The following is a 22,392-nucleotide window of genomic DNA, read 5'->3' as shown; positions in this document are numbered from 1 at the left end:
CTGTGGGGAGGGAAAAAGAGGTGACACTGGGATGGGGGGGTCACACACACTCTCAGAGACACACATGACCCCTGTGGACACCCTTCACCTTCTCCTGCAGAGCCAGGAGGATGAACTCCAACATGGAGCCCCCAAACCCCAGCAGCACCTTGGGGGGTGGGGTATGGTGGCAGCTTTGGGGGTCTGGGTTTGTCATGACCACTCAAAAACCCTCTCCCAGCCCCACAGCCACTCCCAGGCCCCTCAAACCACCCAACAGCTCCTCCTAGGATGCTCCCAAACCACTCCCTGCAATATAAATGGGCCCAAGAGCCACCATAACCCCATTCCCATCTCCACCTAAACCCACCCAAATTCTCTCCAAGTCACACAGCCCTGCCAGGACCCCAAACCTCTCTCACAGAGCATGCCAAACTCCCTCTCAGCACCACAAATGCCCCCAAAAGCCACAAAAGCCCCTCCCAACCCCCCCTAGGATTCCCTAAACCCCCTCCCACCCCCCATGGCACTGACCAGGAGAGGCTGGTGAACAGGAACATCCACAGCTGGGAGCAGCTCAGGCACTTCAGCAGTGATTTGGGCACTTTGGGGGGCACACCCCACATGGGGAGAGGCAGGCCAGGGACTGGAACAAAAACAGAATTCCTGGAGAACAGATGGGCTCAGGTAGACACATTCTGCCAGCACAACTATGAGACTGTTGTCCTGTACCCCAGCCTAGGCAGCCCCAGGACATCCATATTTAAGAAGCAATCAAAACAATGTGAGCAAGCACTTCTTTTTAGACAGAGGATGAGGAGCAGGTGAGAATATGTGAGGGAAAACAACATGGAGACACCAAGGTCAGTGGAGAAGGTTGGGGAGGAGGTGCTCCAGGAACCAGAGATGAAAATCCTCTGCTGGCCATGGTGAGGACCATGGTGAAGCAGGTTGTCCCCCTGCAGCCCATGGGGTCCACAAGGGGTGCAGAGATCCACCCACAGCCCGTGGGGAGGTGCTCACGCTAGAGGAGCAGGTGGATGCCTGGAGGAAGCTGTGATCCAGTGGGAGTCCCAGTGCAGGGAAAGGCCTTGTTCCTTGGGATGGAAACAGCCTGGCCTGGGCTCAGAGCTCTGAACCCTGTGGACAAGAACTCATGGGGCAGCAGATTCCAGTGGCTGCTGCTCAAGAGATTGGACCCACGGCAAAGAAGTTTGCAGAGGACTGTCTCCAGTGGGAGGGACCCATGGCTAAGTAGAGGACTCCTCTCCCTGAATGGCAGAAGAAATTTTGGTCATGGACTGACCAAAAAAAACCCATACCCTGCCCACCACAACCCCCTGCACTATTGGTGGGAAAGAGGGAGGGGGTGAGCAGAGAAACAGTGTATTAAGAGCTTATCTTTAGTTCTCATTTGCCTCCTCTGACTCTGTTTAGGGTTAGGTTACCAATAAACCACTTTGCAACTTTAAGTTCTCAATCAGTTCTACCCCTCAGTGCATCCTGCCTGGTTCATTATCTCAACTCATGAGCCCTGTGTGTGTGTGTGTCTGTTAGGGTTTTTTTCCCCTCCCCTCTGCACAGCTGCAGCAGGGGATAGAAGAGAAAGCAGATTTCGTAGGTGCCTGGCATTTGGCCAGGGTCAAACCACAACACTGGGTCACTGGCAGTGTGGGTCACCAGGGCTCTTCCCAGTGTGGGTCCCACAATGGGGGATGAATATGGAGCAGTGCATGAAGCTCTTCCCCCACTCAGGGCACTCGCAGGGCTTCCCTTAATGGCGCCTCTCTTGGTGTCTGGTCAAGTTAGAGCTCTTGGAGAAGCCTTTCCCACACTCGGGACACTCATAGGGTCTCTCCCCTGTGTGGATCCTCTGGTGGCAAATCAGGCTGGAGCTGTGGCTGAAGCTCTTCCCACATTCCCCACACTCATAGGGTCTCTCCCCAGTGTGGATGCGCCGGTGACTGATGAGGGTGGAGTTGCGCTTGAAGCCTTTCCTGCAGTCAGGGCAGCGGAAGGGCCTCTCCTCTGTGTGAATCTGCTGGTGCTTGAGGAGATCTGAGCTGGTGTGAAACCTCTTCCCACACTCGGAACACTCATATGGCCTCTCCCCTGTGTGGATCATCTTGTGACGGATCAGGTCAGAGCTCTGGCTAAAGCTCTTCCCACATTCCCCACACTCATAGAGCTTCTCCCTGGTGTGGATCCTCTTGTGGCGGATCAGATGGGAGTTTTGGCTGAAGCTCTTCCCACATTCCCCACACTCATAGGGTCTCTCCCCTGTGTGGATCCGCTGGTGGTCCATAAGGTGGGAGATCTTTCTGAAGCTCTTCCCACATTCCCCACACTCGTAGGGCTTCTCGGTCTCATGAAGCTTCTCAGCAATCTCCAGCACTGAACTCCAGCTGAAGCTCTTGCCAACTTCCTGGCACAGGGTGGGTCTTTGCCCTTCAGAGCACCCTGGGCTGGGTTTGCAGCCTCTCCTTGTGCAGCATCTCTGGGGCTTTTCCTCCTGGTTGGATTCCTGGGTCATGGAGCTGCTCAAAATGGCCTCTTCCATGAGGTTCTGCTGCAATGATTTCTCCTCCCTGGTCTCTGCCTTCAGCTTATTGCCTGGGGCAGAAAGGACAAGGAGAGGATTTGGGATTTGCCTCCATGCCAGAGGGAAGGGGAAGGAGATCCCCCCAGTTCATCCCCAGCAGAACAGAGTCAGCAGCAGGGTTGTCCTGCAGCCAGGGGTGATGCTGGGCTGGGAGATGGAGGAGAAGAGAGCAGGAAAGGGGCAGGGACTTCCTCCTCACCTGCCTGGCTGTCCCTGGGCATCTTCCTCTTCCTCACAGCCTTCTCCTCCATCCAGCCAAGGTCTGGGAATGGGAAATCCTGGTTGAGGGGAAAACAAGTGTGACTTATTTTACATTGTGTTTGAAGGTCACCCTTTCCGATTGCATCTCTAGAAGTCATTAGGCATCTGAGGTCCATAAAACCCTCCAGATCACAACAATTCAGCACCAAAAAACACTCCTAGCAGTTCCCTGTCTCTGGTCTGTCCACTTTGGGGTTCTGGGCCTCCCCGCTGTCTGGGTTGCAGGGGTCCCATGTATACTGGGGGTCCCCACTCTCCAGCATCCCCACTCTCCCCAGACTGCCGGGGGTCCCAGGAATCCCAGGGGTTCCCCCTCACCAAATTCCCCATTCTGGGGGTCTCCTCTCACTGCAGTCCTGCTTAGGGAAGCCTGGGGTTTTGGGGGTCCCAGGGATTCTCTCTCCTGTCTCTCTCTCTCCAGGCTGCCAGGGCTCTTGGTGGTCCCCTCTGGGAGTCCCCATTTGTCAGAGACTGAAATAGTTCATGCCTCAAACATTGATATAAAGTTTTGCTCATTAGAACAAAAACTGTATAAAGAAGCTACAATCAAAGAAGCCTCCCTGAAGATACCTGACTGGGACTTTGGACTGAAAGGCAAACTGCTGAGATTAGATAAAGGGAAACCTATTGTTCAGTCATCTCAGGCTGAGGGAAAGGAATGCATCCACAAAGGCCAAAGCCACCAGCTGCTCTGAGAATCATCCCTGGCTGAGTTTGGAGTGAGGGCAGAGCACAGCTCACAGAAGCCAGGTTTCTGTGAGCACAGCTCACCTCCAGCCGACATGGAGGAGGTTGGGGGTGCATGGTGTAACCTCTGGTCAGAGGCAATAAACACACATCCTCCGTTACACAAACTGTCCAGCTGTGGAACCCCCAACCCCACAAGCCACATCCACGGGACTTTCACGTGAGAGGCAGCTGAGGGGGAGTCACAATCCATCAAAGACCCCCAAATGCTAGGCCTTGCACCACAGGAGTGCACGTGATGCAAGCAGAGTCTGCTGCTAGAGACTGCCCCCTGCCCCGGGGGGACATGCCTGGACATTGCCACCTGGCCTGAGTCCATATTAACCCATGGCATTCTGTGCTTTTGGGGGACCATCACCACTGAGAAGAGCAGCTGGAGAGGATCAACACAACATTGTTGGGATCCATGGATGGTGATATTTTCTTTATTCTGTCTCTGTCACCCTCTTTCTGTCCCCCCCACCTCTCTTCCTACTTCTCTTTTCTCTCTTCTTCACTCTCTCTCTCTTATTTATGATCAAATAAAACTCATACTATTGACTGGCTTATGGTCTCATTTGCACCTTAATTCGGGCACAGGTATTTCCAAAGAACCTTCCTTACTGGACCATAACACCATTTTAGGGTCCCAGTGGTCCCTCCTCCAGGCTGCCAGGGGTTCCCCAGCTCTGCCATCACCCCTCTAAGTTGTCCCCTCCCATGGCTCTCCCAGGGGGCCCCAAAACCAGTGTCCCCCATCACCCCACCCCCTGCCAGGGCCTCTGCCAGCACCGCTATCAGGACCCCCCAATGTGTCCCTGAGGAGCATTTGCATAACCTGACTGGGGTTACTGAGCCCATTTGGGAGAAAACTGGGGACACATTGAGAGCAACTGGCATCAACTGGGAGCTACTGGAACCATGCTGAGGGAGACTGAGACCACAACTGGGGCAACTGGCATCATGCTGGGAGAAACTGGGACAACACTTTGGGACACTGACTGAAACTGGGACCGTGCTGGAGGCAACTGGGAGTAACTGGGATCATTGTGAGGCAACTAGAACCTTACTGGGGCAGCTAGGAGTGCCTGGGAATGACTATGAGCATGCTGAGGGCAACTGGAATTATACTGGGAGTGTCTGTAACCAAACTGGGCTGGCTGGAATCACACTGGGAACAGTTGGGACCATGGTGGGGACAACTGGGAGCAAGAGAGAGTGTCTGGGGCCACACTGGGCATGACTGGGAACCTGTTGAGAGGGACTTGGACAATACTAGGGGCCACTTGGGGGCAAGTGGGATCATACTGGGAGAAACTGGGAACACTTGGAACTATGCTGGGGCAACGGGGATCATACGGGGATCAGAGTGGAAGCAGCTGGCCTCATGCTGGGGGACACTGGGATCACACTCAGATGACTGGAATCTTACTGGGATTGACTGGGAGTGGCTGTGGGCAACTGGAATCATGCTGAAGGCAATTGGGAGGAAGTGGGAATGACTGCAACCATGCTGGAGGCAACTGGGATATACTGGGAGAGACAGGGAGACATGGGGATCACACTGGAGGCTACTGGGGTCATACTGGCATTGACAGGGAGCAACTGGGATCCCACTGGGGGCCACTGCCATCATACTGGGAGGGACTGGGATCATACTGGGATTATAGTGAGTGTCAGTGGACCCTGACTGGGGCTTACTGAGAGCTACTAGGCCCATGCTGGGAGCCAACTGGGGATACACTGGGAGCAATTGGGAATGACAAGCTGCATGCTGCTGACAACTGGGATGTACTGGCATTGACTGGGATAACCCTGGGGGCAACTGAACCATGCTGGGGTAACTGGGAGTGCCTGGGAATGACTATGAGAATGTTCAGGGCAACTGGGATATACTGGGAGTGCCTGAGACCATGCAGGTGGTGACTGGAGCCATACTGGGACTAACTGGGAATGTGCTGGAGGGAACTGTGACCACACTTGGGGCAGCTGGGGGCAAGTGGGAGTGAGTGGGGCGCTGCAGGGAGAGACTGCCATCATATTGGACTTATCCTGGGATTGTACTGGGAGTGACTGTGACTATGCTAGCAGCAACTGGGAGAGCTGGGGACACACAGGGCAAAAGAGGGAGGAACTGGGAGCAACTGGGACCGTGCTGGGGGCAAACTGCATCATAATAGGGAATGATTGGGCGTGACTGGGTTCATACTGGGAGCAGCAGGGATCCTAGAGGGAGTGAGGGGAAGTGACCAGGATCATACTGGGGGTTACTGGGCTCATACTGGCAGTGATGAGGAAACTGGAACCACACGGGGCCAGGGGGGCAACTGGACTCACACTGGGAGCAGCCACTTGCAGGACCCGGGAGTTCTGAACCCCTTTCCCGGCCATCCCGCCCCTCCAGCCCCCAGATTCCCCTGCCGGGTGTCCCAGCAATCCCAGGCATTCCCCCTCGCAGACTCCCCTCTCCGGGCTTCTGGGGGTCTCCTCTCCCTGGGGCTCTGAAGAGAAGCCGCGGCTCCCGCAGGTCCCCAAAACCGGTGTGTCCCCAATCCCGCCCCGCTCCGGCGCGGTCACCACGTGGCCCCGGGCAGAGCTTGGAGGGCCCGGGCAGAGCCCAACCCCCACCGCGGGGGGACCCGCATCCCCCTGCCCCCCATCGGGGCTCTGCCCGCACCGCCACCGGGACCCCCAAAAACACCTCCCGGGGAACCCCCCATGTCCCCCCGAGGGGCATCTGCGGCTCGGCTTTGGAGTCCCGAAAACTCCAAACATCCCCAAAAAACCCCAAACGCAGGGACCCCCCGGATATTTGGGGCGAGCTCCCCCTCCCCGCTCACCTGCGGGATGGGGGCGGCGATGCTCCAGGGGGGCTGCGAATTCAGGGAATCCCAGACCGCGTGGCTCCTGACCGATCCTCCTTTGGCCCTCCTCTTCCTCTTCCCCCCTCTCCTCCCGCTCTGTCTCTCCTCCTCCTTCTCCGCCCTAATCCCACCTCCTTCTCCTCCTTGCCCCAATCCCTTCTCCCGCTCCTCCTCCTCCCTGCTCCTCCTCCGCCGTTGCCGAGTCGCTCGCAGGCCGCGGGAGGAGCGGGGATGCAGCCGGGACAGCTCGGCATGGGCAGCGCGGGGCTCTCGGCTGCTCCCAGCCCAGCGCTGGGGACAGGGGGAGCCCGGCCTGGGGAAAAGGAGAGGGAAACAGGGAAAACTGGGGGCTGCAGATCCAAAGTGGCCTTGCTGGGGAGTCTGGGCAGGGAGTTGCAGCCCTTGGGGCTCCTGTGGGGAGCCTGGAGATGCGGGAGGGGGGAACGCAGAGAGGGGTGGGGGATCCCAGCAGTGCAGCACTGGAGTGACTGGGCTGTACTGGGATCGTACTGGGATCATACTGGGATCGTACTGGCAATGACTGGGCTGTACTGGGATCATACTGGGATTATACTGGCAATGACTGGGCTGTACTGGGGCACCTGGAACCTTACTGGGGTTGCTGGGAGTGACTGGGCATGACAAGGAGCATGCTGAGGGCAACTGGGATATACTGGGAGTGTCTGTAACCCTACTGAGCTGACTGGAACCACATTGGGAACAACCAGGACCATGCTGGGCGGAACTGGGACCACACTGGGAGCAACTGGGAGCGAATGGGAGTGACTGTGTCTACACTGGGGATAACTGGGCATGACTGGGACCATGCTGGGTGGGACTGGGATGATACTAGGGGACACTGGGTGTAACTGGGATCAGACTGGGAGGAACAGGGAACAACTGGAACTATGCTGGGGGCAACTGGGATCCTGTATCAGAGTGGGAGCAGCTGGACCCATGCTGGGGGAGACTGGGATCACACTGAGGGTGACTGGGATCATACTGGGATTGACTGGAACCATAGTGCCAGTGAACGGGAGCAACTAGAACCGCAGCTGGGTCAACTGGGAGCAACTGGAGACACGCTGGGATCATACTAGGAGTAACTGAGAATGACTGGGACTATACTAGGGGCAACTGGGAGAACTGGGAACACACTGGGCAGAAGTGGGAGGAGCTGGGAGCAACTGGGATTGTACTGGGGACAAATTGCATCATAATAGGGAATGACTGGGAATAACTGGGTTCATACTGGGAGCAACAGAGATCCTAGAAGGAGTGAGGGGAAGTGACCAGGGTCATACTGGGAGTACCTGAGCTCATCTTGGCTCCTACTGAGGTCCAGGGGGATCCCATTCCATTCCCAGAGGGTGCCAGGGGGTCCCAGCGTGGTCCCAAAGGGGATCCTGGGAATTCCCAGGGATTCCCTTTTCCCCCTGTGCTCCCTCAGGCACTGTCGTGTCTCCCAACCTGCAGCTCCAGGATCTGCCCCTTCTCACAGCCCCCAGACCCTCCCTGTTTCCTGACCCTGGCAGCCCCTGGAGCCCCATTGCTGCCTCTCCCAGTCCCCAAAGCCTCCTTTCCTCAGCCCCAGGGACTCCCTGAACCCTCCTTCCTGGAGGTGCCCTTTGTCCACCTGTAAGCCCAGCATTGCATGGGAGCTTGGGAGGAGACACAGGTGACCAAAAGTGACCCCAGGGATATTCCAGAGCCCAGGACATCAGGCTCAGTGTATAAAGTGGGGGAACAAGGAGGAAGGCCGCCCAGCAGAGCTCCCTGCTCCAGCTGGCAGGGCCTCAGCGCCCGCCCAGTGCCCTCCCGCCCCGATGGCCGCGCCAGGCCCTGCTTGCTGCCCTGATGGTGGCACTGCTGGCCCCCAGTGCTCTCCAAGGGCTTCTCCGGGGCACCTTCCTGCGGCCTGTCAGTCCCTGCACCACCAGAGACCTGCAGGAGCAGGGGCTGTTTACAAGGGCCTGCAGGGGCAGCACCAGGGCCAGTGGCCTCCCACTGACACAGGGCGGGCTGAGGCCGCAGGTGTGGCACAAACTGTGGGCTCTGAGGCTGCTGAGGCCCTGGCCCACGCTGCCCACAGAAGCTGTGGCTGCCCCTGGATCCCTGGCAGTGCTCCAGGCCAGGCTGCATGGGCCTTGGAGCAGCCTGGCAGAGTGGAAGGTGTCCCTGCCCATGGCAGCAGCCTTGGAACAAGAGGATTTTTAAGGACCCTTCCAAGCCAAGGCGTTCTTTGATTCTGTGATCACAGGGCTTGGGGCAGCTGGGCTCAGATTGTGATTAGAACCAGTTCAGCACTGCAAGTTTGATTGAGTTCAAGGAGACTGTTGACGAGCCCAGATTGACAACTCGTGAGATTTACCAATGCTAGAGGTCTGGCTGAGATTAATAAAAGCTTGAACTATCCAGATTTTTTATTATTGTAGTTTATTGAAGCAATGCCTCCCAACAGATAGTGACACTATATATGGTTTTACTTGTATATAAAAATAGTATTATAGAGGGATTATATAATATATATATTATCTATGTAATAAATAGATCTACTTTATGAAGATCTTTCCAGACCTAAATGCACTAAGAGTGTTACTAAGTGTCACAACAGATAGTGACAACACTAAATATGTGCTCTATTGTTATTGTTTAATCATAATTTAAAACCGTCATAGCAATACAGAATTAATATATATTCATAATAAAAAATCTTCAAATATTTATAATTATTTTTTCTCATTATATACTAATGACAGATTTCTTACTTTTGATATTATCTAGTGTATGGTTTTGTTTTCTTGTCTTTTAATATTATATATGACAACTAATGAACCATGTAATATATAATATGTATTAATTAGATAGATTTATCATGGAAATAAAAGTCAAGATACTTCTATATACAAGATTTCAGGTCAGCTCCAACACAGTTGGTACAATGCTGACCTAAAGGTGTCCCTTCTGGGGACAGGAAGAGACACAGTCCATTGTCTGATCCCAGGCCAGCAGAGCTAGTTTTTCCTCTTGGTCATTTCTTCCCTGGTTTTTTGTCTTTTTCTGCCCCACTTTCCCACTTCCTTCATACTGTAACTTTAGGTCCTTCCCACAGGGCTGGAACAATTGCATGTTACAGGTGGGGTTTGGTGGCTTTGGCCATGCGTGTAAGGCATGTGCTCTCTTCATCTGCACTCTTAGGAGTGGGAAAGTTTGTATGCAAGTGGGGCTTAATGCGGATCTGGGTGACTTGTTTTGGAAAATGAATTGATACCAGGAGGTAGAATAAACACTCCCGTGGTCCCCTAGCTGCTGAGGCAGCAGGAGAGGCTGTGGGACCTTTGCCAGAGTCTTTGCATGCATCCTCCTCTCCTTTAAGGAGGAGATTTGTACAATGAGCTGCTTCTCTGCCGCCAGCTGTGAGCATCTCAAGCACATCTCTGTGCAGCAGAACCTCTTCCAAGGTGTCAAGGCTTAAGGATTTCCAGGAGACGATGTTGCAGATCCAGGTACTGACTTATCACCTGGGAATGAGCAACAGGATCCACGGCCATACGATGGAAGAGATTGAGTGTCTCAGCCATTTGGACATCTGGGGGCAAAGTGATCTCCTCAGGAAGCCTCTGGTTGCCCACAATAAAGTGGTCCAGATGTTTGTCTTCCAGGCTTAAGCGCAGGCTGTTGCTGATATCCACAATTCGCCTCAGGAAATGTCTCATTTGCCACTGTGACACCGGTACAGCGTTCAGGAGGTGCATGACAATGGTCTTCATGGTGTAGCTGGAAAAGCCTAGGCCCTGCCGAAGACAGGTGAAGAACTGCAGGTACTTGAGGTGCAAGCTGTAAGGGGGAGCCTGCCTGGCGATGTGCCTGAAGAACTTCATCTCTGCCACGGCGAAGGTCTCGAGCCACCTTGTTCTTGGGGTGAGGGGCTTTCTAGACTCGCTGCTAACAAAGACGTCTGAGTCGCCTCGCTGCACCCCAAAGACCATCTCAATCCTGAAGCTTTTTCTGCCGTTGGTCACCTTGAATTGGCAGGAGCGTCTGGAGGGCAGCAGCACTAGACGCCAGTTGTGTGACTGAGGCAAAGCTGGCCAGATGTCTCTCAGCAGTTGGTAGAACCAGAGGCCTGTTTTCTGCACATCAAGGTAGGAGCCGGTGCACAGGGTGCGAAGGAGGCTGGGATCCTGATTCCTCCTCAGCTCCTCCTCGGGGTGGTGCAGGAAGCACAGCATGTTGTCAGCCTGCTGCTCCCTTGTGCAGGTGCACTCCAGCTCCACGCGGACATGGAAGCTCCTGCCGGGCCTCCACATTGCATTGGCCAACTCCAGGTGGAAGGAGTGCCCTTGGGGAGGAGTCATGGGTACAAGAAAGCGATACACAACATCCTCGTCTCGGGCAGTCCAGCCTTCAAAGGCATTGCCCACCTGGATGGCTCGTTGCAGCACCGGGTAGAAACTGTTTGACAAGACGCGTCCAGAGAAATTGATGAATCTGTCCATCAGGTCAGTTGTCCACATGCAGCCTGTCTCCAGGTCCTGTACAGGCCACTGGATGCGCCACATTAGCCTCCATCCTATGAACACGTGAATAACATCGTGTACTACATTTGCATCTGCAATTCTGAATGCATTTGTACCATCATTTTGTTCTTCATGCTCCTGTCTCCTCAGGCTCCTTTCCCTCCAGGTAAACCACAAGACCAAGAGAGAGACCAAGATGACAGGAAATGGCCAGAGCTGCCAGTACTGCAAGGCAGACCCCAGCAGGTCTCCCCAGGCCCAGCCACTCTGCTCCAGGAGTCTGAGCTGCTCCAACTCTTGCTCCAGCCGAATCCTCTCCTCTTCCAGGCGCTTTGCACGCAACTCCACGTGCAGTCGCAGTGTCTTCACATCCATACTACCATCCATGGGCTGTGGGTACTGAAGAAGGCTATGCAAAGCAAGGACCAGGAATATCCAGGACTCCATGGTCTGCAGGAGGATGGAGAGAAGGCCTTGAGTGGGGCTGGGAGGGAGGCAGCTGGCAGAGGGGGCAGCAGGGGCAGGAATCACAGGGATGTGGGGGCAGGAAGGAAAGGGCCCCAGAGAGCTGGCAGGAAGCAAGGCCTGTCCTGCTGCCCCAGCAGCAACAGCAGCAGCAGCACCGTGCCCTGCCCAAGGCTCCCCTGTGAGGGGCTGTCCCTGCATGCATGGGGAGAAGCCACCCCCAGGTGCAGCGTTTCTGCCCCAGCCCTGCCTCCCCTCCACCTCCAGTGTGCACTCACCACTTGCCCAGGCTCAGCCGGGGCAGCATTGTCTGCTGGGGCCTTTTATATCTGCCCCCATTGTGACACATCCCCTGTGATGTCACAGGTGCCACAGCGCATCACAGCCAGGCCAGCCCCACTCTTTGTCCCCAGCCCAGCTCAGCCACTCAGAGTGGCTCTTGTTCATTGCTTAAGGCTGCCTTTGAGTAAATGTTCTTCAAAGAACTTCCTTCTTTTAAATCTTTCTGAGGGTGGTAACTGTGCTATTTCATAGGGCAGTCTGTTCACAACCTTGATATCATTTTTGGTGAAGGAATAGAGATCCAATCTAAACCTCCCGTGGAGTAACTTGAGGTAATTTCCTCTGGTCGTATGGTTGGTTTCCTGGGAGAATACACTGACCCCCGCATGGCTACAACCTCCTTTCAGGGAGCTGGAGAGAACCATAAGGCCCTCCCTGAGGCACTTTTTCTCTGTGCTAAACACCCCCACATGCCTAAGCCCTTCTTCATCAGACTTGTGCTCCACACCATTCCCCAGCTCAGTTGTCCTTCTGTGCACACACTCAAGCACATCCATGATTTTCTTGTTGTGAGGAGCCCAAAACTGAAGGCAGGATTGGAGGAACAGCCTCACCAGTGCCCCACAGCAGGGGACGATCACTGCTCTGGTCCCACTGGCCCCACTGGTTCTCACACAAGTCAAAATGCCATTGGATTCTTGGCCACTCGGGCACACTGCCGTCCATCAACCAGCACCCCCAGGGCCATTTCTTTCTCAGCTTTCCCGCCCCTCTTGCCCCAGCCTGTAACACTGCACGGGGTGGGTGTGACCAATGGGCAGGACTCAGCATTTTGCCTTCTTCTGTCTCATACAGGTGGACTTGACCCACTCATGACACCTTTCCATAGCCCTGAGTAGAGCCTTCCTACCCTCAGGCAGATCAACACTCCTGCCTTACTCACTGTCATTTACATTGAACTCCATTCACCACCATGCAATCTCAGATCTAAGAGCAGTGTCCAATTGCTCCTTTAGGACTAACAGGCTTGGGACCAGTAGCCTTTTCTGGGAGGAGTTTGTTCCACTGCTGGGCCATCCCCACAGTGAAGAAAGAAACTTTCCCTAATCACCAACCTGAGCTTCCCTCGGTGCAGCTTTAAGCCATTGCTTTGCATCCTTTCCCCAGATCCCAGAGGAAAATCAACACCTCCCGGGGTGCTTCCCCTCGTGGGGCAGCTGTAGACAGCAGTGAGGTGACCCCTCAGGCTGCTCTCCTCTCAGCTGAACAAGCCCAGCATGCTCAGCTGTGCCTCATAAGAGCAGCCTGCCAGTCCTTTCCTCATCTTTCTTGTCCCCTTTGGACAGCAGCTAACATTGCTCTATGCTTCTTGCAGTGTGGCTGCCAAAGCTGCACACAGTGCTCAAGGTGAGGCCACAGCAGTCCTGAGGGCACTTGGCCCAATCCCTTCTTTGCACTGATGAGCCCCACTGGCCCTGATGCAGCCTGGGACAGGCCTGGCCCTTCTGGCTGCCAGGGCACTTTGTTGACTCCTACTGACCTTACCGTCCAGCAAAAGGCCCAGATCCCTTTCCAGAGCACATACACTTCTGTTTGCCACCTAAGTTGCTGAAGGAGATTCCCTGCCAGCCAAGCCATCCTTCCACCTCTTTTGCTTGGCTTGCAACACTTTGAAATTGCCTACTCCTGTGCTCCTATGGAAACATCCCTAATAGAAAGGCACGAGCATTCAAGGCAGTGTTTCTGTCCAGGCCCTCATCCAGCCCAGCCTCGCCTCCACACATGCACTCGCTGCTTGCTCAGGCTGTCCTGGGGCAGCATTACCTGCTGTGGCTTTTTACAGCTGCCCTCATGGTGACACTTTCTCTGTGATTTCAAGGTGCCACAGCACACCACAGCCAGGCCAGGGAGACATAGGGTGAAAATTATCTTTGTAGCCACCGTGGTCTTTAGCACCTGCTGTGCCAGGGAGACCACAGAGAGGAGGAAGCTGCTGCTCTTGTCAGAGGGCTGCTGTGCAGGGATTCCCTTTCCTTGCTGAGTCTCACATCCTCCCCTCTTTTTCCTGCAGTATGAGATCAGGGCATCATCTGCATGGTGTTGAGAGGCTTGGGCTGCAAAGGCAGCTCCTCTCAGAGGAGAGAAATGGGTTGTCAGTGGGCAGCAGAGATTCAGGCTGCCAGGAAGCATTTCCATGTGAGGAGAAGCTTTCTGCCACATACATCAACCAAGGGAATCCATCCCTTTCAAAGCAGAAGGAAAAATGTGAATTTTCCTGGTACAAAATGGAAAGCTTTGGAATGGAAGTCAGTGCTGGAATGTCCCAGGATGTTGGTGTGGATTTTACTAACCTGCAAGGCCAGACTGTGAAGATGGGATCCCTGCACCCAAGCAATGCCCTCTTGCTCTGGGGCCTTCCATGGCACTGGCAGCACAAGTGAGAGCCCTTCCTTGGCCTTTGCCTTCAGCAAGGCCCCAGGCTGGGCAAACCCTGAATTCCCTGTGAAAGCGGGTCAGGTTCACACTGGCCTGGAGGATGACAGAGGACAAGACAAGCTCAACAAGGTGCTAATGCAATGCAGCTTAGGCTCCAGCTTTCTGCCCTTGTATCTCTGGAGCAGAAAATTCAAACATTATTGCTTGGGTTTGGCGATTGTGTTGTGTTTTGTTTGCAGCATTTTCCCCCACTGGAAGATCTGTGGCATTTTCCATGTTGCACACCTGGGTTTGAGAGGTCCACTCTTGGTTCTGCCTAGATCAGTGCCAAAAATGTGCCTTTGCCCCTCTCTCTCCTCTGTTACCATGTGTCTTTGGAGGGATTGATGGGAAACACCCTTTCTCTTTTCTCACCTTGTGCTCAGCAGCTGGGAGAACCACAGACTCCTCCTGCCCTGCCCCAGCTTGAACCTGGCAGGGTTCTGCAATAGGGGAACAGGGCATGTTGCTGGCGGCTCAGCTGCCAGCACCAGTGCTAGCCTGTGTGGAAGGCTCATCTGTATGGCTTGAGTCAGCTCCCAGCTGCCAGCATCTGGGCTGTGTCCTGCCCCACATTCATGCTGCCATCAAGTCGGAGGCCACAAACCTGACACTGACAAGTCCACCTTGCAACCATGTCCTCATGTGCCACATCCACACATTCTTTGGATGCCTCCAAGCATGGCAATTCCACCAAGTCCATGGGCAGCCAGTGCCCGTGCTTGACAACCCTTGCAGTGGAGAAATTTTTCCCTAATACCCAATCGAAACAAGTCCTGACACAACTTGAGGCCGTTTCCTCTTGTCCTGTCCCTTGTTCCCAGAGAGCAGAGCCTGAGCCCCACTTGGCTGCACCCTCCTTTCAGGGAGCTGTGCAGAGCCAGAAGGTCCTGCCTGAGCCTCCTCTTCTCCAGGCTGAGCTCCCCCAGCTCCCTCAGCAGCTCCTGGTGCTCCAGGCCCTTCCCCAGCTCCCTTCCCTTCTCTGCACCTTCTCCAGCCCCTCAGAGTCCTTCTTGTCAGGATGGGCTCAAAACAATCCTGGGTTTGTGGTGCCTTAAACAGAGGGATAATGGCAGTGCCCAGAACAGAGGGATAATGGTTTCTAACAGCTTCCTCCTGGATGCCTGAGCAGTACTAACATGGCTGCAGGGACACAACTAGCTCTGAACTCTTTTCTGCCACATGCACTCACATCCCATTGCTTTGTGATGTGATGCTTTCTCTGATTCTCACACAGCCTGGTCACTCTTTCCAGCAGTGTTGTGCCTGATCAGCCTATTCAAGCAGCATGGAGAAATGGGGAGCCCTGGTGTGTGGCTAGCACAGGTCTTTCCCATGAGAATTTTCTCCTGTGTTTTATAAACAAAGATAAAGTTTGGATGTTATTAAAACAGTGTCTCGAGATTTGGACAGTTCAGGCCTGGCCAATCAGGCCTAGGGGGAGGTTTCTGACTGACCAATCTGGGTGACCTCTGAAAAGTCTATATAAGTTGGAATCAAAATAATAAAGCTCTCTTTTCTTGCCACACTGAGAATCCGGGTCTTTTTCTCTGCTAGCGGCTCAACAGTGACACTAGTGCTTCTCCTCTTTTTGGATTGCATCCAGCAAATCTTTTATCAGTTCCCAAGTGCTTTTGAATTCAACGAGAATCTGCTCATCACACTGTTTGAACACACTTATGCATCCCAGCTTGGTACATTCATAGGAAACCATGAAAATGAAAGGTTGGTAAGGATGGTTGATTTGAATCCTTTAAATGTTGGGCTGAATGTGACAAAAAGGTCATGGAGTCATGGAATGGTTTGTGTTGGAAGGATCCTTGAAGATGATCTCGTTCCAAAGTCCCTGCCATGGGCAGGGACACCTTCCATTAGATCAGGTTGCTTCAAGCCCTGTCCAACCTGGCCAAAAATCTCCACCCACCACCAGTTTTAGTCTCTTACACAGAAACTCTTCCATAAAGGGATCAACAGCTGGAGTTTGACATGAGTCATATCTGTGGGAAGCCTGGAGGAGAAGGTCAAGGCAAGCAGAGCACACAGTTGGCAAGTCTGGGCCTCACCTGTCCGGGAGGAATGTGACTCTGTAGCCCGGTGGCTCTGACAGCCCCAGATACAGCCCTGAATGAGGCTGCTGGGAATAGCGAACAGGATGAGGACTGGAGCCTCCCACAGCTGCCAGAGAGGTTTGGATTCCTGTTTTGAGCTTGGCAGTTACAGAATCACAGAATCATGGGGTTGGAAGAGACCTTCAAGATCACCGAGTCCAACCCATGGCCTAACACCACCTCAACTAAACCATGGCACATGAGTTCTGCCCTCAGGACTCCTGACTCCATTAAGGCCATGTCTGATGGTCTCCTGCTTAACTGAAGGCCACTGAACAAGCAGGGGAAAAGAGAAGTGATGCTCCAGAGGAGGAAGGCAAGTTAAAGCTTCCTGTAAACCTCTCTTAAGTAAACAGGGCTTAGAAGAGACTCTGTCGCCTTCTGCAGGGCTGCTCAATTAGTCCTCTGCAAAACCAAGTTAGACTTGAAACCAGTAAGATAAAATTTGGAGGAGTATTGAATGTTACATGTGATAACCTGCCTGTCTCATCTGAGCGCCTGGGAGCACAGAGAGGGTTTGAAGTCATGTTAAGCTGGTGCTGTCTGAAGCATTCACAGAAGTGGTGAATCTCCTGCCAGGCTGGCAGTTCAATCTGCTAGTGCAGGCAAATGAACTTTGGTGGAATCTAAGGAACAGATTGTAATGTGGAACTCCTGGAGGTGTGTTGCTGTTGAACCGCTAGCAGAGAGAAGGAGACCGGTCTTCAGTGTGGCAGAAAATGTCTATTTTTATTAATCAATTTCAACTTATATAGACTTTCAAATGTCACTCAGATTGGTCGGTTGCAAACCTCCCCCCCAGGGCGATTGGCCGGCTTGAACTGTCCATATCTCGAGAGACTGTTTAAACAAACATGCAAACTTTATCTTTGTTTATAAAACACAGGAAGAAGAAGAGAGAAATTTCTCTCCAGAAAGGTCTGTGGTTGCCACAGAGATGGGATTCCCCCAGGGAAACAGAACTACTTGTTCTGTGTTCTCAGTTCCTTCCTGTCACCACAGGGACCTGTCAGACGTGACCATTGCAGCAATAACACTGCTTTTATGTGCTCACAAATTCCATTTCCATCCTTCCCTGACCTCTCAGCTCTCCCCTAACACAGGAGCTTGATCCCTTTCCAAACCTGGCACTCAAAGCACTGTGAGGAGGTGACCCACTCTTCACCTGGACAGCAGGCAGCCAACTTCCACATGTTAGTTCCCCATTTTTATTCAACACTGACTGTGATCAGCCAAGTTGAGTAAATTGCTTTAGGTTTACACCCTGTGCCATGATGCTGAGAGCTACTGAAGGGGAAAAACTTGTGGCCGCCTAGTGTGTGTGGTCCTGATAACAGGAGTCTTTGCAGATCAAAGTGTAGACAACTAACTTGCTCCTGTGGCTTTCTTAGGGCTAACCTGGAGCTGCATCAAAAGACTCTCCCTGTGGACCTGGGTGAACACATCCAAAGAGCTGAGCAAATTCCAAAATCTGCTTTTTGAGGCCAACAGCTGTGTCATCTGGCCCTCCGTGTCCGAGGGGGAACTACAGGTCTGGGAAGGTAAGCCAGGTTTGCTTTTCCTGTTGCAGACAATATCTTTGTGACTATTTGTCAGACTTCATTACTGGCCATTCTGGAGAATCCATGTGCAGTGTGTTCCCTACTGCAGAAACTTTCTCCATCCCATGCGTACTGAAGCGTTAGTAACAGTGAAACAAGCAGGCTGTCATGGCAGGGTGGAGACTGAAAATGGGTTGGTCTGATAAGTATATGAGTGCAAAAAGGAATGAAACCCCCTCATTTTTCTTTTATTAACCTTGTTTAATAGAATGGTGAACTTGGAGAGGAGGGTCAGTACTTGCAACTGCTTTTTAGGGGAGAGGGAAAGCGAAGAAAGTGTCAACTGTGTGAACCTTACTTGAGAGCTGATGGAAGATGAATAACCTTCATGAATTCCAACTTGTATCAAGAAACCCTTGTGACTTGTGTCTCTCTGGGCTTCCAGATATCTTGTCATGGTGGAACAAGAACAAGATCCTTGATGAAGCCAAAGAAAGTGAGTTTGACATCCAGAAGGAAACATCACAGAAGGAAATTGAGGAGTTGAGTACGAAGGTGGCAGAGGTGAAGAAACCATGAGCTGGCAGAGCTTTGCCTCAGGCCTTCCCTTGCCTGACCTTGCCTTCCCTTTATATGATAGAGTAAACATGGGAAAGTGCCTGTGTTGCTGAGCCCTTGGGTACAGCTGACCCTCAGCCCTCCCCCTGCTGAAGCCTTCCCTCCATGCACCTCCGTGCCTTTTTGGGAGGGAAGTGTGTTTTGTTTACAGAAGATACACACAGTTGGGCACAATGTCCCTTCGTGGCAGCTTTTCTGTCTCAGAATTGTGCACAGTGTCAGCAGAAGCTGGAACTCTTTCATCCAACTGTATGGATGATCAGGATGGGCCAAGAGACAGGAGCTATCCAATTTTTGTTGGGCTTTTTCTGGTTTTGTTGAACTCTCTAAACACTCACAGGAGTAAAATACAGAGTTCTGTAGAGATAGGGAAAGGCAAGAGTAGGTAAGGCAGCTTTGTTCTTCAGTCTCCTAGAAAAACTAGAAATGGTTAAAATCCAATTCCAGGTTCTGCCAAACTACACAGTACTCTCAGTAGGCTTCACATCTAACACTTAGGCTTTTGTGTTCAGCATTGGCTTGGGAGCAGGAAATTAAATACCAAACCTGAGCAAGACATTTCAGTGCAATACAGAATTGAAGCAGGGATTTTGCTTCAAATGTTTAAGCTGTGACTGTACATAAAACACTCTTAAAGGTTATGCAATTTCCTAACACAGTAATTACAGTTTGAGGTAAAGAACAGAGAAGCAGAGAGGGTTTTTGGATCTTTTGGATATTTGGGAGGATCTGGGGGTTTTAGTGGTATTTGGTGTAGTTTTCTCAATTGCTTTGCACTCCAAAATATAAGAGGGATCGATCTGTCACCTCAAAACCACTCAACGTCCCTGAAAACCACTCAGTGCCAGCCCAAAATTACTGGATTCCTCAGCCCCTCAGGGTGGAATGGGGTTGGAAGGGGATTGGGTGAAGTGGGATGCAAATCAGGAGGGGTGAGTTTGGCATTGAGTGGGGCAGGATAGGTGGGATGGGGATTGGGAGGGGTGGAATAGGAAAAATAGGGCTTGGGAAGAGTGTATTGATTTCCAAGAGGGGTGGGATGTGTTTTTGTGGGGATTGGAAGAGTGGGGCAGGGTCTGGAATGAGACAGCTGAAGGTTGGGGATGATGAAGGGAGGGAGAACCAGTTCCTCAGTATTGAGTATTCCACCTTCCTGAAGGGCTTTTGGGGCACCCCACATTTTGGAGGTGGTTTTGTACTCCTCAGTTCTTGGGGGTTCCTGTGAGCAGCTCCACGGAGCCCCAATGCCAGGGGTGCTTGCCATGGGCACGAGCTCAGAGCTGTAGCCAGAGTCCATTGCCTCAGTGCTGGAGAGCAGAGAAGTGCTGGATGGCCCCAAACATCTGGAGTGTGTGTTTGGGGTTGCAGGGCAAGTTCTGCATAGGTGGGGCATTTGGTCACTGCCCCAGCCCAGCCACTGCAGCCTCTGCTCCAGCCCTAAAGTGGATGCCAAGCCCCTGGCACCCCAAAAGCCCCACCTGTGAGAGGGAGCAGAGCAGGTAAAGGCTGTGACACAGGTGTGACACTGACACGTCCCACGGCCCCAGAGCTCACAGCAGCTGAGATGGAGCTGGATCCAAGGCCCTGACTGTGGATCTCAATCTCTCTCTCTCTCTATTTTCTCCTGACTTCCGCTTCTCAAAATCTGCATAACTTGAAGTTGGATGGGTTAGAGTTTGCTGTGACAGTGCTTTGTGAATTGCATTACTGTAATTCCGTCTTTAATAGAAGCTATCAGCTAAGTGAAATACTCTTCCTCTGTTAAATTGTTAGATCATTGGTTATAAGTTAGGTTAAATACAGTTAAGTGCTGTTCTTCTAATAAGTTATCAATTTTAAGATATAAGTTTAGGTTACAGTATAAGTGAAGTTCTGTTGAGTTTGAGGGCTCTCAAGCTTTTAGGCCATATTCATCTCTTCCCTCACTGTCTTTTTTCAGAGGCACCCACACACACACACACAGTGCCAGTTCTCAGTTCATTTCTGGTTTGATTGCCTGAATTTCCTTGGTTTCATTGTTGCTTTTTTTCCCCTGGTGTGCCTGAATTGTCCAGTCAGGAGCAGAGTGACTCTTGCCAAGGAATTTTCTCATGCTGTCACTTAATATTAGACCTGATTTTTACTGATCCCTTGCTGGGGATTTTTTAAGTGCTCTCAAGCCCTCATTCGTAAGAGGGTGAAGGAGCCCTGGGCCAGGCTCTCACCCTGGGGGACATGGGGACACTGCTGGGGGATCCTGTCCCCCTCTCCCAGCCCCCAGGGCCCTGTCCCCCCTGTCCCTGTGTCAGGCTCTGGGGGTCTATCTCATGGAACGTCCTCTGGGGGAGGCTGTGGCACTGGGGGGCAGGGAGGACCTGGGGGGACAGGGGACCCTGCTGTGCACGAGCAGCGTTGGACTTCTCTGGGGGAAACTGTGAGGGGGGCTGGGGTGGAGTCATCTCCCCAGTGACCTCACACAGCTATCCTGTGATGTCATACAGCTACCTGTGATGTCACAGAGCCCCTCTGGGATGTCACAGTTCACACTGTGATGTCAAACAATCTGCCCTCAGGTGTCACACCAGCATTCTGCGACATCACAACCTGCTCTGTGATGTCACAACCCAGCTGGGATGTCACCCAGCAGCCCTGTGATGTCACAACCCACTCTGGGATTTCACAGCCTTCTCTGTGACATCACACAGCCTGCTCCATGATGTCACAAAGCCACACTGTGATGTCACATCCTGCTCTCTGATGTCCAACAGAGACATCCTCTATGATGGCAGAGTCTGCTCTGCAGCTGCACAGCCCTCTTTGTGATGTCACAACCCACTCTGTGTCACAGCCTGCTTTATGATGTCACATCACCACCATGTGACATGACATCCTGCCCAATGATGTCACACAACCAACCGGTGATTTCACAGCCCAGTCTATGATGTCACAGCCAGCTCTGTGATGTCTCAACGCACTCTGTGACCTCACAGCCAAGCTGGGATGTCATACAGCCACAATGTGATGTCACAGGCTGCTCTGTGATGTCACACAGTCCCCTCTACGATGCCATAGCTGCTCCATGACCTCGCACAACCCACTCTGTGATGTCACACAGCTCCTTTCTGACATCCCAGCTGCTCTGTGGCTCTCTGACACAGCCCCAGAGGTGCCCATGGCTATGACACAGCCCCCTCTGGGCCATGGCACAGCCCCTGCCAATGCTGAGCACCTGTGAGCTCTGGGTGTGCCCTGCTGGTGTCCCTGAGATGGCCTGGCAGTGCCCCAGCCCTGCTGGGCTGTGCACAGGAGCTGCTCCTGGCCAGAGCTGTCTCTCTGCAGCGCTGCCGCTTGCCAGGAGCTCCTCTGTGCCAGGAGCCCAGCCCAGCTCAGCAGCACAGCAACAGCACAGGGACTGGAATGACCCTCGCGGGGCTTTGGTGCTGTTTGCATCACACTCAGTCCCTCAGAGTGTGTGCAAAAAACTTCTCAAGAAGTCAAACATAAATTGAAACATTGAAGTTCCTTGTAGTGTTAATGAGTTCCACTGAGGGACATGACTGAGCAAGTGTCTCATTTGGGGGTCACCTGATCTAAAGCACACGTCCTCCCAGAGATAAAGGGTGTAATGTTGTTTATTTTCAGGAAGCAAGCATTATTATAGACAAAAGCACTGTTCACGCCACACACTGGTACATATGATTGGATAAAAGGTACTGTTCACGCGCCTAAACTAACTCGCTAATTGGTTATAAACTTTTAACATTCTTTTATGATGCTCCCATTCTTGGCTCTTTACGTTTCGTTATCTCCTGGGAAAGAGTCTTCAGAGTCGGTCACACAGCTTGAATTGAGCTTGAGAAACATATTGATATGGCCTCGCTCTGCGAGCCAGGCTCCAACATGTCCCCAGGCTGCAGTTGGAGCAGAACACTGCAGGCAGTGATGGCAGGTGGGGACAAGCAAGGCAAAGGT

General features: G+C 52.8%; 2 protein-coding genes across 2 annotated transcripts; both read right to left on the bottom strand.

Annotated features, from left to right (window-relative positions):
* Positions 1-689: 689 nt before the first annotated feature.
* On the bottom strand, positions 690-6,502 carry LOC146420379 (uncharacterized). The gene is made up of 4 exons (XM_085048332.1): positions 6,409-6,502; positions 2,781-2,859; positions 2,001-2,592; positions 690-717 (listed from the first exon to the last, which is right to left on the bottom strand). The coding sequence occupies exons 2-4, from the start codon at positions 2,830-2,832 to the stop codon at positions 690-692; spliced, it is 672 nt and encodes a 223-aa protein (XP_084904458.1). The 5' UTR covers positions 2,833-2,859; positions 6,409-6,502.
* Positions 6,503-8,865: 2,363 nt separating this feature from the next.
* On the bottom strand, positions 8,866-11,588 carry LOC146420378 (inositol 1,4,5-trisphosphate receptor-interacting protein-like 1). Its single transcript, XM_085048331.1, has one exon. It carries the CDS (start codon positions 11,397-11,399, stop codon positions 9,897-9,899), a length of 1,503 nt encoding a protein of 500 aa, XP_084904457.1. The 5' UTR covers positions 11,400-11,588; the 3' UTR covers positions 8,866-9,896.
* Between the last annotated feature and the right edge of the window lie 10,804 nt (positions 11,589-22,392).

This window comes from Lichenostomus cassidix, unplaced genomic scaffold (genome assembly GCF_008360975.1).
Source record: "Lichenostomus cassidix isolate B80296 unplaced genomic scaffold, HeHo_3.0 HiC_scaffold_892, whole genome shotgun sequence".
Lineage (NCBI taxonomy): Eukaryota > Metazoa > Chordata > Aves > Passeriformes > Meliphagidae > Lichenostomus > Lichenostomus cassidix.
Note: the sequence above shows the minus strand (reverse complement) of the source record. Positions and strands in the feature narration are given on the sequence as shown.